Source organism: Cervus elaphus, chromosome 4 (assembly GCF_910594005.1).
Source record: "Cervus elaphus chromosome 4, mCerEla1.1, whole genome shotgun sequence".
Classification (NCBI taxonomy): Eukaryota; Metazoa; Chordata; class Mammalia; order Artiodactyla; family Cervidae; genus Cervus; species Cervus elaphus.
The window spans coordinates 54,236,154-54,251,146 of NC_057818.1; the positions used below are offsets into that span (position 1 = coordinate 54,236,154).

A 14,993-nucleotide genomic window follows, 5' to 3' on the forward strand; every position below is an offset into this window, starting at 1 on the left:
ACAAAAATAGATCTACAAAAGTGGATCCCCACCTGCTGGGGAAACTGTAGGATGACAGACAAGGGATGCAGAGTTTCTACCTGGAGTGATGGAAATGTTCTGAAATTTACTGTGGTGATAATATAATCACAGGACAACTCTGTGACTGTAATAAAAGCCATTGATAAAACCTTGATAAAAGACACTTAAGAAGACAGAAATAAATGGAAAGACATCCTGTGTTCATGGACTGGAAGGATTAATACTGTTAAGCTATCCATACTATCCAAAGCAATTGACAGATTCAGTGCAATCCCTACCAAAATTCCAATGGCATTTTTCTCAGAAATAGAACAAACAATTCTACAATGTGTGTGAGATCAGAAAAGACCCTAAATAGCCACAACAATTTTGAGAAAGAAATACAAAGCTGGAGGCATCATGTGCCCTAATTTCTTACTATATTACAATGCTATGGTAATTAAAACAGCATGGTACTGGCACAAAAACAGACACATAGATCAACAGACCAGAATAGGAAGCCCAGAAATAAACTGATGCATACATGGGCAATTAATTTATAATAAAGGAGCCAAGGATATACAATAGAGAAAAGATAGTCTCTTCAATAAATGGTGTCCTGAAAACTCAACAGCCACATGCAGAAGAATGAAACTGGACCCCTATCTTACACCTTATGCAAAAATTAACTCAAATGAATTAAGTACCTGAACCTAAGAACTGAAACCACAAAAGCCCTAGGAGAAAACATAAGCAGTAAGCTACTTGACATCAGATATGGAGATACTATTTTATTTTTTGGATTTGACACTAAAAGCAAAAATAAATGTGGGACTATATCAAATTAAGAGTTTCTGCACAGGAAATCATCAACAAAATGAAAGGGCAACTTACTGAATGGGGTGCATTGCTAACCATGTACAAGATAAGGGATTAACATCCAGAATACATAAAGAACTAATATCCAAAATATATAAAGAACTCATACAACTCAAAGGCAAAAAGAAAATCTGATTTTAAAAAATGGGCAGAGGATCTGAATATACATTTTTCCAAATAAGACATACAGATGGCCAACAGGTACATGAAAAGGCGCTCAACATCACTAAACACCAGGAAAGGCAAATCAAAGCCACAATGAGATATCACCTCACATCTATCAGAAAGGTCATCATCAAAAAGACAAGCAATGACAGGTGTCATTCAAGGATATCGAGAAAAAGGAACCCTCGTGCACTATTCCTAGGAATGTAAGCTGGGTGCAGCCACAATGGACAAACAGTATGGAGTTTCCTCAAACAAACAGAACTACCATATGATCCAGCAATTCCATTTCTGGGTGTTTATCTAAAGAAAATGAAAACAGCAATTGAAAAGGATGCATTCACCCCTATGTTCATTGCAGCATTTCTTACAATAGCCAAGACTGTGGAAGCAACTTAAGTGTCCACTGATGGGAATGAATAAAGAAAATGTGAATATAATGGAATATTATTCAGGCATAAAAAAGAGGGAAATCTTGCCATTTGTGACAACATGGATGGACAACAGATGAAATAAGTCAGACAGAAAAAGACAAATGCCATGGGGGTCTCATTTATATATGGAATCTAAAAACAAAAACAAGCTCCTAGACAGAGAGAGATTGATGGTTGCCTGAGGAGTTGGGGGATGGGCAAAATGGGTGAAGAGAGTTAAAAGCAAATTTCTAGTTGTAAAACAAGTAAGTCATGGGATATAAAGTACAACATGGTGAGTATAATTAATAATCCTGTATTGCATGTCTGAAAGGTGCTAAGAAAGTCCATCTTAAAAGCTCCCATCACAAGGGGGAAAAAACTTTAAACAAAAACCACTGAGTCCTATATTTTATATGGGCGAATTTTATGGTAGTGAATTATGTTTCAATAGAGCTGTTAACCCCCTCCTCCCACACCCCAAACATCTAAGTTGCTCTCTGCTCTGAATTCTCCCATGGCTCTCATCTCTCTGGAGGAATAAAAACCAAATTCCTCACCATGGCCCATGAGACCCCACGTGATGCAGTGGTCCCAGACCATTCTCTGCCCTCACCTCCCCCGCACCCTCCCCAGGCCCCGTTCTCCCGCTGTCACTCACGGCTCCAGACATGCTGGACTCCCAACTATTTTGCCAACATACCAGGCACTGTTTGGGCTTCGGCACTGGCTGATCCCTCTGCCTGGGAGGTTCTTTCCCAAGAGATCCACAAGCTTCAACTCCCCACCTCCTTCAGGTCTCTGTTCAAAAGTCACCCTCTCAATTAGAACACCCCGATCAGTCTACTTAAAAACTCCTCTGCCTCCCCATCCCTCCCGATTCCTTCATATCTCTGCTCAGTTTCCCCCTCACAGTCCTTATCACCTTTTAAAAATTATAGAATTTATATATTTATTGTATCAGCATCCCCTCCTGCCTGCCACCCGCCCAGCCTCCATCCCTGTGAGCAGTCCCTGGTGTATCTGTCTAGAGATAATCCATACAGAAATGGCTAACAGCATGGACTTGTAGGCAGTCTGAACTTAAAGGTCTGGCTTTGCTACTTCTTGGTTTCTGGTAAGTGACTCCAGAGAGCTGTGCCTTGGTTTCTCCATCAAAATGGACATAAGAGGGACTTCCCTAGTGATCCAGTGGCTAAGACTCCAGGCTTCCAATGCAGGGGGGCCCTGGGTTTGATCCCTGGTCAGGGAACTAAATTCCACATGCTGCAACTAAAGATACCAAATGTCACAACTAAGACCCAGCACAGCCAAATAAATAAATAAATAAAATTTTTAATGGGCGTAAGAATCATATCCACCTCCATGAGAAAGTGAGAATTAAATGAGTCACTGAGAATAGTCTGGCATATAGTAAGTGCTCATAGAGTGTTGGTTATTTTTTTATGATTAAGCACTAAAGTCTTAAAAAGGAAGAAAGGTCAGCCATCTGCACTTCAACCATCTTGACCACTGAGTGATTTGCGTATCCTTAGACAAGTCCCTTCCCCCTTTCAGCTTTAGTTGCTCCTTTTATGAAACAGAGATGGGAGAAATATTCCCAAGGGCCTGAGAAGCAATGACTTTTCCCGGAAACTTTAAAAAATAACTTTGTGAGTTCCCTGGTGGTCTAGTGATTTTAGATGGCGCTTTCAGTGCAATGCCCCAGTTCTCTGGTCAGAGAAATAAGATCCTACAAATCTCGTGGCACAGCCAAAAGCAAAAAAAGCAAAACAAAAGTAAAGAAAAAAACTTTATTGCTGTAAAAGGAAGTATCTTTTAATCCATACACACACCACCACTACAACTCACACCTACCAGAAGGGGAGCTCCACCGGGCAAGGACTTTTTTCTGTTTTGTTCCTTACTATATCCAGATTGCCTTAGTGGGCCCTGGACATACAAGTGAGTACAGCAGACCTTACTCTCTCAGAAGTCAAAGGGACAGAGAGGTGGACGCACCCGTGTAGCCCATGTAGTCACAAAGGTCAAAGCAGCAACAAATACCCATTCTTCAGACTGTGGAGTCAGGTGGAGATTGTATCCTAGTCCTGGCTCCCTCTTGCTTTGTGACCAGGGTAATAGCCCCTCTCTGAGTCTCTATTTACCCATCCATGCAGTTAGTATAATTATTGGGCTTATCCAAAAGAAAAATGGGCAAAAGGTGTGAACAGGCAATTCAGAGAATTACAAGTGGGTCAACAAGCATACAAAATGTGTTGTATGAAAGTAGGGAGACATGCTAATTAAAATAAAAACATTTTTTCCCCTAGATTGGCAAAATGAAAATGATTAATAGTATCTCTTGTTTGGTGAAGGGGTGAGGAAAAAATGGGCCTCTCGGAAATTACTGTTGGAAATGTCAACTGAGGGCAGTCTCAGTGGAAGGAATTGTGACTATGTCAATTACAATTTCAAATGATTGTACTGTAATGACCAAGTGAGTCTATTTCTAGGATCCTACAGAAATATGTATATGCACAAAGAGGCATATACAAAGAAACAATTGCACTAAAGTCTAAAATATGAGGCTGACGTGCTGCCTACTGCGCTAAGAAGGCTCTTAAAGTCTAAAATAGAAAGAATTCAGGAGGTGACAATAAGGTTAGATCATGGGTAACCCCAACCCCATTGGAATCATATGCAGCTACTACAATGATAGGAAAATACGTCACCTAAATTTAGATGAGATGAAAAAATACCTAGAATACAACTTAGTAAAACTGACATATGAAGAAATAGAAAAGCATAAACAAATAAACAGAAAAGCTAATAAATAGTACTAACCCCTCAAAGAAATTCAACTAATTAAAACCCTTCCCATATAGAGATCTCCAGGCACAGATTAAACAATTGTTAAACAATGTATACATATGGCTCAACTTATGTAAATAGTTTTAGCTGGATAGAGTATAACTATATGTATATTAATATATATGGACATACCAGTGGCTCAGTTGGTAAAGAAGCTGCCTGCAATGAGGGAGACGTGGGTTCGACCCCTGGGTTGGGAAGGTCCCCTGGAGAAGGGGATCTACCCACTCCAGTATTCTGGCCTGGAGAATTGCATGGACTATACGTCCATGGGGTCACAAAGGGTCAGACTTGACTGAGCGACTTTCACTTCACTTCATGCATATGTATAGTCTCATATATTTATATAGCTACTAGGATTCATACATGTGTGCAAACATATAAAGGAAAACATAGAAGGATGCACATCAAAATGATTATGATGACTTCTGAGAGAAGGCATTTGGGGCTGTCACTCTACCTATACTATTTCCATTTCTAAACATTTTGTTTTTTATTTATTATTTCCATTTTATGAAACCATATTTATGACCAAACAAAACTCAGCCTAAGGTTATTGATATAAAATATTCAGTGGTAAAAAAAAAAATGCTCTTGAGACCTAGGCTAGGATTTAACATCTGGTTCTGACATGACCATACCCAAAGCAAACAGTAGTTGCTCAATAAATAGTAGTCCAAAGGAAAAATCCATTTAACCACAGAAGGAAAGTCCACCACCACATATGTAACACTGTGCATTTATTTACAAAGAGGTTAAAGAAACACACAGATTCTGGCCCCCCTGTGCACTGGGGAGTCACCATCGTCATAATAAATACAGTAATTTAAAAAAAGAAAAAAATACTGGATTGGAACAACTGAGGGTCATCCTGGGCTTCCCCCACTCCCTCTCACAGGGGGTGCCACGAGATAGAAGCCATCTTCCTTCCCCTCTTCTACCTCCCAATCCTTCATATCTGTCCAGGGAGGGAGGTGAGTCTTTCTTTCCTGGTGTCACCAACTCCTACTTGACCCTCAAAACCCCAAAGTCAGTGCTCCTTCCCTTTCCAGGGCACTCTGCAAGCACCCTCTGGGTCAGCCACAAAGTCTCTGACCAGGGTGCTAAGGGGATATTCTAAGGGTTCAAGGACGTGGAGGGGGGCACTTTGTGAATGTGAACGGGGGCCATAACTGGGCATGGAAACTAGGAATAAGAGGGCTCAGTGAAAGAAACGAAGAGGAAAAAACGGACTAACTGTCTAAACTAAAATGGGGAAATTCAAACTGAATTACCCCTCTGTATACCATAGTACACCCATAGTACAGATGAAGAAAGTGAGGCCCACAGAAAGGAAACTTTCTAGCCCAAGGGCTGCAGAGTCCGCAGCTCAACTGGGTTAAACAGGGCTCCTCCCCAATTCCTCCCTGTGGTGGAGGAGGAGCCTTTTCAACCAAGACTGCAATGAATGGGGCAGTGAAGAAGGGTCTTTGGAAGCAGAGAGAATGGTGGTCTTTGGAAAGGAGGTGTAGAAGGGTCAGTGATTGGGGGGTGTGGTAGTGCAGAGGCCATGAAGGGGGATCCCAAGCAAACCTCTAAACTCACACTGTAGTCATGACCTTGAGAGAACCCGAACGGAAACGCAGTATCTTCTTCTTGAGCGCGTGGGAAGCCTTGATCTTCACAAAGACTTTGGCGGGGCCCGCAGGCGCCCCTCCACCCACACCAGCCCCCGGCCCGGAGGCCGCGGTGGCTGCAACCAGCTGCTGCGGCCACACGAGGCCACCGCTGCCATCGGAGTCGCTGGATGCAGAGCTGAAGGCAGGCGACTCGCCCTCGCTGGCGCTCGATTCACTCTCCCCGTAGCCGCCTCCGCCAACGCCGCTTGCCGGGCCCCGGCGCCCCAGGGGCCCCAGGCGCCCGGCCGAACACTCCGAGTCGCTGCCCGCGCAGCCGTAGAGCAGACGGCGCTGAGGAGCTGACGGGGATGGGCCAGGACCCGGGCCTCGGGCGGCGGGGCCGCGGGGCCGGCCTCGGCGCCCATCGGCAGCGTCGATCTCGGCCGTGGAGCGCCAGCGGCGGCAGGACCCGGCGGCCTGAGCCGCGAGAGTGGGCGCTGGGCCACGGCGAGGCCGTGGCGGCCGAGGCTCTTCCCTTTCGGCTGTGGGGTACTTGGGGGGACCTGTAGGAACTGCGGCGGCGCGGCCCAAAAGGCTGGTCTCGGACTGGGAGCGCGCGGCTTTGCGAGCCCTGGGCGAGCCCCGGCGGCCCGAGGCCTCGGTCATGCGTCCGCGGCGGCCCGCGGCCCGGGGACGCTCCCGGGGTGGGGACTGCTCCACGCTGCGGCCCCGTGTCAGAGGGGGCGCTTTACGGCGCGCCGCGCGGCCAGGGAGGCCGCGGGTGGCGGCCTGCGCGCCCGGGATGTACTGTGCCTTCACCAGGCGGCCCTCCGCCGGGCTGTCGGGGGGCGAGGGGGCAGCGGGCGGGGCCACGGGCTCGGGGGTCGCCTCCTCCTCCCACGGCGAGGCCCAGGCGCGGCCCAACGGGGCCGGGCTGGCGGGACGGACCCCCGCGCGCTCCACCGGGGGCTCGGGCGCGGATCGCGCGCCTCCGGGGGGCGGGGACGCGTCGGGAGGCCGCTGGCGCACGCTGTTCTGGCGCCGCGGGCCCCCGTCCGCGCCCCCGGGACTGGTCCTGGGCTGGCCCGCCCCCCGGCGGCGGCGCCTGCGCAAGAGCGCCGAGATGTAGCCGTCCAGGGGCCGCCCCGCGCCCGCGGCGTCGGGCGAGTCCGGGGGAGGGCGGCCGCAGGGCCGTGGGCTGCGCAGCGCTACGGCGTGCAGGGGGCTGGGCGTCAGGAAGGGCCCCGCGCGGGCTCGTCTCTCCGCGGAGGAGCAGGCCTCCGGGCCCGCAGACCCCGCAGCCGTCGGGTAGGGCGCCGAGAAGGACCGCGGCACGGCTGCCCTAGCGCCCACTGCCTCGGGTGCGCTGGGACTGGCGTCTCCTAGGGGAGGGAGGCAAAAAAGGAAGAGAGAGGAGAAGCTCTCAAAGCCCTTTCCCTACAGGCCGAGGAGGAGCAGTTTGCCTGCCGCCTGCTCTACTCTCCCACTCCCATTAGAAACGACAGTAACAACGAAGCACCTGCTCTCACCCCTTTCCACACATCAGGTTCATAACGAAGTCTTCACAGCGGCCTCCAAGGCCTTGCATGGTCCGTCCTGCCTCTGCGTGTCTGACCCCCAACTCCTCTGCACTTAGAGATCTCCGCCTCCTGGATGCACGGGGCCAGTCTCTGTGTTGGCTGCTCCTGCTACCTAAACTACCCTTCCCTCAGGATGTCTGCTTGACCCACTCCCGCTCTTGCTTTAGGGCGCCACTCCAACGTCACAGCCTCAGTGACGCCGTCTCTGGCCATATTTTCTACAGTTGCATTTCCCTTCCCGGCTCCAAGAGACATGCTCTCATCCCCTTCCATAATTTTATTTTCATGGTACATGTCAATATCTAATATCCTAGGGACTTCCCTGGTGGTCCAGGGGTTAAGACTCCGTGCTTCCAATGCAGGGGGCATGGGTTCAGTCCCTGGTCGGGGAACTAAGATCTTAACATGGGACTTGACCATTAAATAAACAAAAAGTAAAAGTCATTCAGTCAGGTGAGCTTCTTTGTGACCCTATGGAGCCAGCCAGGCTCCTCCATCCATGGGATTTCCCTGGCAAGAATACTGGAGTGGATTGCCATTTCCTTCTCCAGGGGATCTTCCCGACCCAGGAATCAAACCCGTGCCTCCTGCATTGCAGGTGGATTCTTTACTGTCTGAGCCACCACGGAGCTTATTAAATAAATAAATAAAAATCTAATATCTTAGATGTTTTACTTATTTATCTTATATTATCTATTTCTTTCACTCGAATGTCAGTTTCATGAAGACAGTGATTTCTTTACTGATCTATTCCTCACCCCTATGATATGTGCCAGGAAGGCACATAGTAGGGACTCAGAAAGGTAGTTGAACAAATGAATAGCAGCGATTTCTGTTTACCAAATGGCTACCACGTGCCATGTTCCAATGTCTTTGGGCAGAGGCTCACTGAATAGTCAAGACTTCCCTGTGAAGTAGATGCTGTTATGAATCCCATTTTAATGGATGGAGAAATAACACCCAGAAAGAAGGAATGTGCTCAAAATCACACAGAAAGGGACAGTTACAGCCAGACTTCAAATCCAGGTTGATCTGACTCAGATGCTTGTGATCAAAAGCCTGGCTCTTGGGGGCCCAACCCCACCCACCTTACCTAGGGACTTGGGCCTCTCGCTGGCATAGATGCCCCGGGGTTCAGAGGGACCCAGGCGTCCATAGGAGCCAGACCCAGAGAAGCCACTGTCCCCACAGAAAGTCGAGGGTGGTGAGTCCGGGCCTCCCGTGGAGCTGGGGTCTTCATAGAAGCCTAGATTTCAAAGAGAAGGGGAGAAAACAATCAGGGGGGGCTGAAAGGGGGGCACAGGGTGGAGGGGAGGAGATCAAGAGGCAGAGTGAGGAGCCTGAGAAACAGGAGACAGTGGGGTGGGGTGGCCCAGGCAGACCATACTGCCTCTACCCATGCTTACCCGAGCTGCGTCCACTCTCCTGTTCCAAGCCCCCAGACTCCAGGCTCAGGTCTCCCAGCTGCTGGCCCAGGTCCCAGATGAGCCCAGGCAAGGCCTCCTAAGGAGGTAGGGAGAGCAAGATGATCAGAAGACCCCCCCCCCCCCAGTCCTCTGTCAACTGGTCTTCTATTCTAGCAGCTCATGGGCAGAGTTTCGCTTTGACGTGAGGCTTGATTTCAAAAAGGTAAAAGCAGTACCCAACTTCCAGGATTCCTTTCAATATTTCTGTCTCTTCAACCCATTAGAAAGTCCTCCTGGTCATCTAACTCCAGTCCCTCATGCTGCAGTCACCTCATTCCCTCTTAAGTGTGAGTGATAAGGCTTCCTAAGGCCCCATCTCTTGTCCCTTCTCTACCAGCTGTTCCCTCCATCTGGAGCTCATGGCTCCTTAACCCCTATTAGAATGCTCTTTGAGCATAACTTCAGGTCTTCCTGCTGTAAAGGCAGGTCACTGCTAGAAGTTAGTGTTCAGGACCCAGCAGATCTCTCATTCATTCATTCATTTGCCTTCTCCCAGACTTTGACTCTCTCTTCTCAGATGCTCCCACCTCCCCTCATGGCCCCCCTTTTTAATATTTATTTATTTATTTATTTACTTGGCTGCTCCAGGTTGTAGTTGCAGCATGTGGGATCTAACTCACTGATCAGGGATCTAACCCGCCCCCCGCCCCCCGCATGGGGAGTGTTCAGAGTCCTAGCCACTGGACCGCCAGGGAAGTCCCCCCAATGCCCCTTATCACCAATGAAAAGTCCTTCTGCAAGTCTTCCTTAAGTTTTTCTTGCTGCAGGCTGACGCGGTCCCTCATTTGGGTAAAACAGGATGACCACGATTCATATAAATCTTTGCACCTCTCAGAAAGAATCCCCTCATGTCTACTGGAGGGCTTCCCTGGTGACTCAGTGGTAAAGAATCCCCTTGCCAATGCAGGAAATTCAGGAGACGCAGGTTCGATCCCTGGGTTGGGAAGATCCCCTGAAAGAGGGCATGGCAACCCACTCCAGTATTCCTGCCTGGGAAATCCCATGGACAGAGGAGCCTGGTGGGCTACAGTCCATGGGGTCGCAAAGAGTCGGACATGATTTAGCGACTGATCAACAACAACAAATGCTTACTGGAAAGCCGTTCTGTGAATCTAGCCTTAGTGGAACTACCATAGCAAACCCAGGGGGGTTCCATTGCCTCCAGCAGGGACCTCTCCTCCTCCTGCCCTAGCTCCATCCTCACCTAGAGGCCCTAGTGTCTGTCACAGCACCTCATCCCCATGGGAAATGTTGATGGAGTCTACCCGGGATCCTTTGTGCTGCAGGAAAAGACCGCCTCCTATCAGATGTGAATAAGTGAAGGTGAAACCCTTTAAGGGGAGTGACTGGGACACGGTGGGGGCAGGGGCTGAAACAACACACATGGGGTCTCCAAGACACTAGGACTTAACCCCCTTTTGAAAAACAGGACTGGAGCCAGGAAGAGTCTCGCAGGGATCTGGGTGAGGCCAGAGGTGGGGGCAGCTTCGGGCTGACGGTTGACCCTCAGACAAAAGCGGCTTGTCTGGACGGCAGGCAGGCAGCGGGAGGGAGGGAAGGGGGGAGGAGGGGCTGAGAGGGCAGCCGCCCAGGCTTGCCTATTTAGGGCAGAAAGACTGGCCGGCTCCCCCGCAGACAACCCCCCCTCCAACTTCCTATTCCTGTGGCTGCTCTCCTGGGCCCCGTCCTTACCCCTCCCCCCCCAGAAAAGAAGCCCCCATCTGGGCTTGTATCTGGGAGGAAAGTCAACAGATCATTTCACTTTGAGCTCAGTGGACAGAGATGCTCAGAGTGGTGTCATCCTTGAGCAGATCCCAGGGATGCAGATGCATGATGCAGTGTCAGGGATGGCTAAAACACATCAAGGACCACCGCTATAATCCCACATCCTGTCCCACACTAATCACGTCCTTGCTCACTCCGCTGTAGCCACACTGGCCTCCTGACTGTTCCCTGAACATACCAGGCATGCTCCTAACTCAGTAGGATGTGTTTCCCCAGCACACTCTCCTGGCTCCCTCCCTTGCTTCATTCAGATGCCTAATGTGCTCCCTTCTCTGATCACTCTTTCCAAAATAGCTCCCCGTCGTTCTGCACCTGGGTTGCCCTGCCTTATCCCCCCCACTCCCTCCCCCGACAGAGCAGCAATGACCTCCTGACTTAAAATGATGTATCAGGCTGTCATTTGTTCATTGTCTTTCTCACCAGATCGTCAGTCCCAGCCCCAGAAGAGCAGAGATTCAGGTCAGTTCTGTATACTGCTGCGCCGTCCCTGTCACCAGCCCCGCAACCCAGTCCCAGTGCCTATGACAGTTCCTGGCTCAAAGTAGGTGCCCAGGAAATGTTTGGAAAAGGAATGAATGAATACAGCAGAATACTATACAGCTGTTAAAATGGAGTGAGGCAATTTCTATATAATAGAACCATCATCAAGACCTACTGTGGAATGAAAAAAGGAAAATGCAGAGGGACTTCCCTGGTGGTCCAGTGGTTAAGATCCACCAGGCAGGAGACGTGGGTTTGATCCCTAGTTGGGGAACTAAGATCCCAAATGCCCTGAGACAACTAAGCCCACACTCCACAGCTAGAGAAGCCTGTGCATTGCAACAGACAGCCCAAGTGCCATAACGCAGAACTAGCACAGCCAAAGGAAAAAAAAAAAAAAAGGCAGAATGTATAGTATAAGGATGAGTCAGAACTACTACCTGGGGGTTGTGTTAAAAGCTAAGTTACTAGGTCTGACCCCCCCATAGCTTCTGATTCCAGGCAGGAGCCTAAGAAATTGAATTTCTAACAAGTTCCTGGGTGATGCTACTAGTCCATCAGGCCACACTTTAAGAACCACTGCCATAGTCTCTGATACCTCACCCAAGAAACTGGAATTTGAAAAAAGCAAAGCAAACTCCGCGTATTTTGGAATGTAGATTGTTTTTGTGCATAGATGCAGAATTCACACCAGGGTGACAATGATGATCAAAGGCAAGAGGGTGGATTTTAGGGAGTCAAGGGAGGGATGAGGGGACTGGATGGTAGGATGAAGTGTTTATGGAGGCGCAGCTGGGAGCCGAATTGCCAGGGTTCAAGTTCAACTCACAGCCACTTGCCAGCTGTATGACCTTGAGCTGGTTTCTGGGCCTCAGTTTCCTCATCTGTAACATGGGCATCTTTTGATTCCAATGGGGTTTTTGTAAGGATTAAACAAATTTAAATAGCAGTTCCTTTTAAGCACTAAATAAATACTGACTTTTATGATTACATGAAAGCCATGAATTTCTAACAGGGAAAATATAAAATCATGCTTTATTGGTATAATTAGAAATAAATGAAAAAAGATTTTTTCCCCCAGTAAGTTCTGCAGGTCCAATTTCAGTTCTTCCACTGCAGGGAAGAGCAGGAGTAAGGAAGATAAATAGCAGAGGCCTCTTCCTCTCCAGTGCCTGGACCCTACAACACCCCCCTATTTGCAAGTCTGACCTCATTTCTTCATCCTCTCAGCTGCAAGGAGATGAATCTTTAAAAAACCAGAAGGTCCTTGGCCTGAATCTGGCTCTCTGCCTATTCACAGTGCCCCTTATGGGTTTTTTTTTTTTTTTTTTGCAATCCCATTTGCAAGTGGGCCTGAGGCTGCCCACTTCAGGCAGGTTTAAGATGAATGTGGTTTGGACCTCTGGAGACCCCTTTGCCCAAACTTTCCCAGACCTTTATTGCCCCCACTCACATGCCCCTGGTCTGTGTCCAATTCCCTTGATCTCTGTTAGGAAGTCCTTCTGCAAGTCTAACTTGAGTCCTTCTTGCTGGAAGGGGACCATTTTCCTTGGCGGGAGAGAACAGCACTCCTGCCCCATTCAGGATTCTTGCCTCTTTTCTCTGAGGTCCCCCCTAATCTTTCCCTGCATCCCTATCTTTCCTACTAGAAATGAATCAATTCTGGCCTCAATCAATTCTTGTTTCAAAGGGAGTGTATCCCTGGGTGGTGGGGTGGAGGAGTCGAAGGGGTGAGCATCACACAACAGAGGTTCAGGGATCAGAGGAGGCCCCCACCCCCTCTTTGGAAGGACCCAGGAACCCCCAACACCAGAGGAGTTTATATTTAGCGCTTCTCTGCTCCTCCCTCAGCGGCGCTGTCTCCCTCCGTTGCCTGCCACCGCCTCCTCCCTGATGCAGGGACGGCGCTCTGCTTGGAGATTGTTGGGGGTGGGGGTGGGGGGGAGTACTGATGGGTGGGAGTAGACAGAGGGGCAGAAAAGGGGGAGACTGAGGCAGAGAGAGGGAAAGGATGAGGGGCAGGGAGGCAGGACACAGCTGGCCCATCCCCATGCCTTCTGCCTCTCTTTGGAGGGATGGGAGGTGCCTTCCCAAGCCCAGCCAGCTTAGGGTGGGGTGAGCTGGTGAGGGCCCCCACAATGCGCGGCTCTAACTTTGGGAGGGGGTGGGGCCTCCCACAGCTGTTTCTGTTTCCACAGAAGAATGTGCAGGGTCCCTCTCCTGATGGGGGTGGGGGGAGGGGCTGGCCGTCCTGCCCCAGAGTCTGGCTTCACTTTACCCCCACCTTCCCGCCATTCCCCATCCGAGGAGGGGGCAGTCGAGGTCAGTAGCAGGGAGAGCCCCCTCCCCCTGCTACCTCGGCTCAGGTTTCCCCAAACGGGAAGCTCTGACCACACACAGGCTTGGGGATGGGATCAGCAAGTGGAGCTGGGGTCTGGGGCCTGGCAGGCTGGGGGGAGGGGGAGAGAGAGACAGGGATGTGGGGCAGGAAGAAATGCAAGAAAGGAAGACCAAGGGAGACAGAGAGACAGAGGACTGAGAAGGCAGAGAGACAGGAACAGAAAGTCACAGAGATGTGTCAGGAGGGAAAAGAGTGCAAGAAACCCGGGAGAATTAAGGAATAACAAAGAGAGGCAGAGAGGGGTGATGCTCCCTAAGTCATTCTGGACACCTTGCCTCATCTTCCACCATCAAGCACCCAGGATGTCTAGAAGTCAGACTCCCATTGCTGCTTCAATTTGCCACCACTTGGGTTAAGCAGGCTGTGACCAGGTAGCAAAGGAGGGAAAGTGTCACCAGAGAGTCGAGATCACCGTGGGGTCCTAAGGGACTGTGAACTTCCTCTCGGCAGCAATCCCTCCTTCAGGAGACTCGAGGATCCCCTCCCCCCTCCCCACCCCCTCCGTAGATCTCCAAGCGCACCAGGACTTAGGAGACGGGGGGAGGGGGGGGCTGATAGGGAGGCCAGGAGAGGGTCATGTTTGGATCCGGCTGTGTGACCTTGGGTGAGTCGTTTGCCCTCTCTGAGTCTCAGGTTTTTTCCTCTATGAAATGGGTACTATCATCCCCTTATCCCCCAAGCTGCAAGAAGACAACGCCTGCCAAATACTCAGCGCGGGCTTGACACGTACTTGGCGCCCAGATGGATTTTCTTTGGGGAAGGGGTGTAGGAAATGCGGGCCTGTGCATCACACGAGGGTCCGGCAGAGGCGATGCAGCCCCCTTTCTCAGTTTGGGGGCGGGGAGGCCTGATCCCGCCCGCCGCCCAGACTATCCAGCCCCACCCCCCTCTTCTTTTCCCCTCCTCCCTCCCCCACCCGGACGGGTGTCTGAGCATCCAACCGAGACAGACAGACAGACACAGACGAGGGCACAGGGACGGAAGGACAGGTGGCCCCTCACCAGCTGCTCTTCCAGGGCCGCTGCGGCCCGGCGCGCCGCCGCCGCATCTTCGTCCTCGTCGGCGTCCTCCTCGTCCTCGGCCTCGGCGCCCCCCATTCCGGGCTGGGCCAGCCGCAGCGCCTGCTGCACGCGGTACTCCTGCCTCTCCCGGAGCCAGTGTAACTCGCAGAGCCCGGCCAGGCTGCCCTCTAGCCAGCCCCGCAGCCGACCCCGCTCGGGGCTCACCGGGAACGAGAAGGCCCGGATCATGGCTGCGGCCCCCCGCCCCAGACCGGCCGGGCCCCGCGGCCACCCCTCTCCCGGTCCCACCTCCCCGCCCCAACAGCCCGCCTGCCAGCCCGCCCGCTGGCCCGGCTGTCACCGTCTCATCTG

The 14,993-nt window shown here is 50.8% G+C and overlaps 1 protein-coding gene across 1 annotated transcript; it reads right to left on the reverse strand.

Annotated features, from left to right (window-relative positions):
• Positions 1-5,033: 5,033 nt before the first annotated feature.
• Positions 5,034-14,993, reverse strand: DACT3 (dishevelled binding antagonist of beta catenin 3). Its single transcript, XM_043899576.1, has 4 exons — positions 14,622-14,993; positions 8,895-8,991; positions 8,582-8,734; positions 5,034-7,290 (listed from the first exon to the last, which is right to left on the reverse strand). The coding sequence occupies exons 1-4, from the start codon at positions 14,868-14,870 to the stop codon at positions 5,891-5,893; spliced, it is 1,899 nt and encodes a 632-aa protein (XP_043755511.1). The 5' UTR covers positions 14,871-14,993; the 3' UTR covers positions 5,034-5,890.

What these genes read in the sequence shown, in the direction of transcription:
- DACT3 (XM_043899576.1), bottom strand. Translation starts at nt 14,870, where the DNA reads ATGATCCGGGCCTTCTCGTTCCCGGTGAGCCCCGAGCGGGGTCGGCTG. An exon ending in GGAGAGTGGACGCAGCTCGG is followed by an intron (nt 8,735 to 8,894) that starts GTAAGCATGGGT and finishes TTTGAAATCTAG; the next exon opens with GCTTCTATGAAGACCCCAGC. An exon ending in CGAGAGGCCCAAGTCCCTAG is followed by an intron (nt 7,291 to 8,581) that starts GTAAGGTGGGTG and finishes TCCCTCCCCTAG; the next exon opens with GAGACGCCAGTCCCAGCGCA.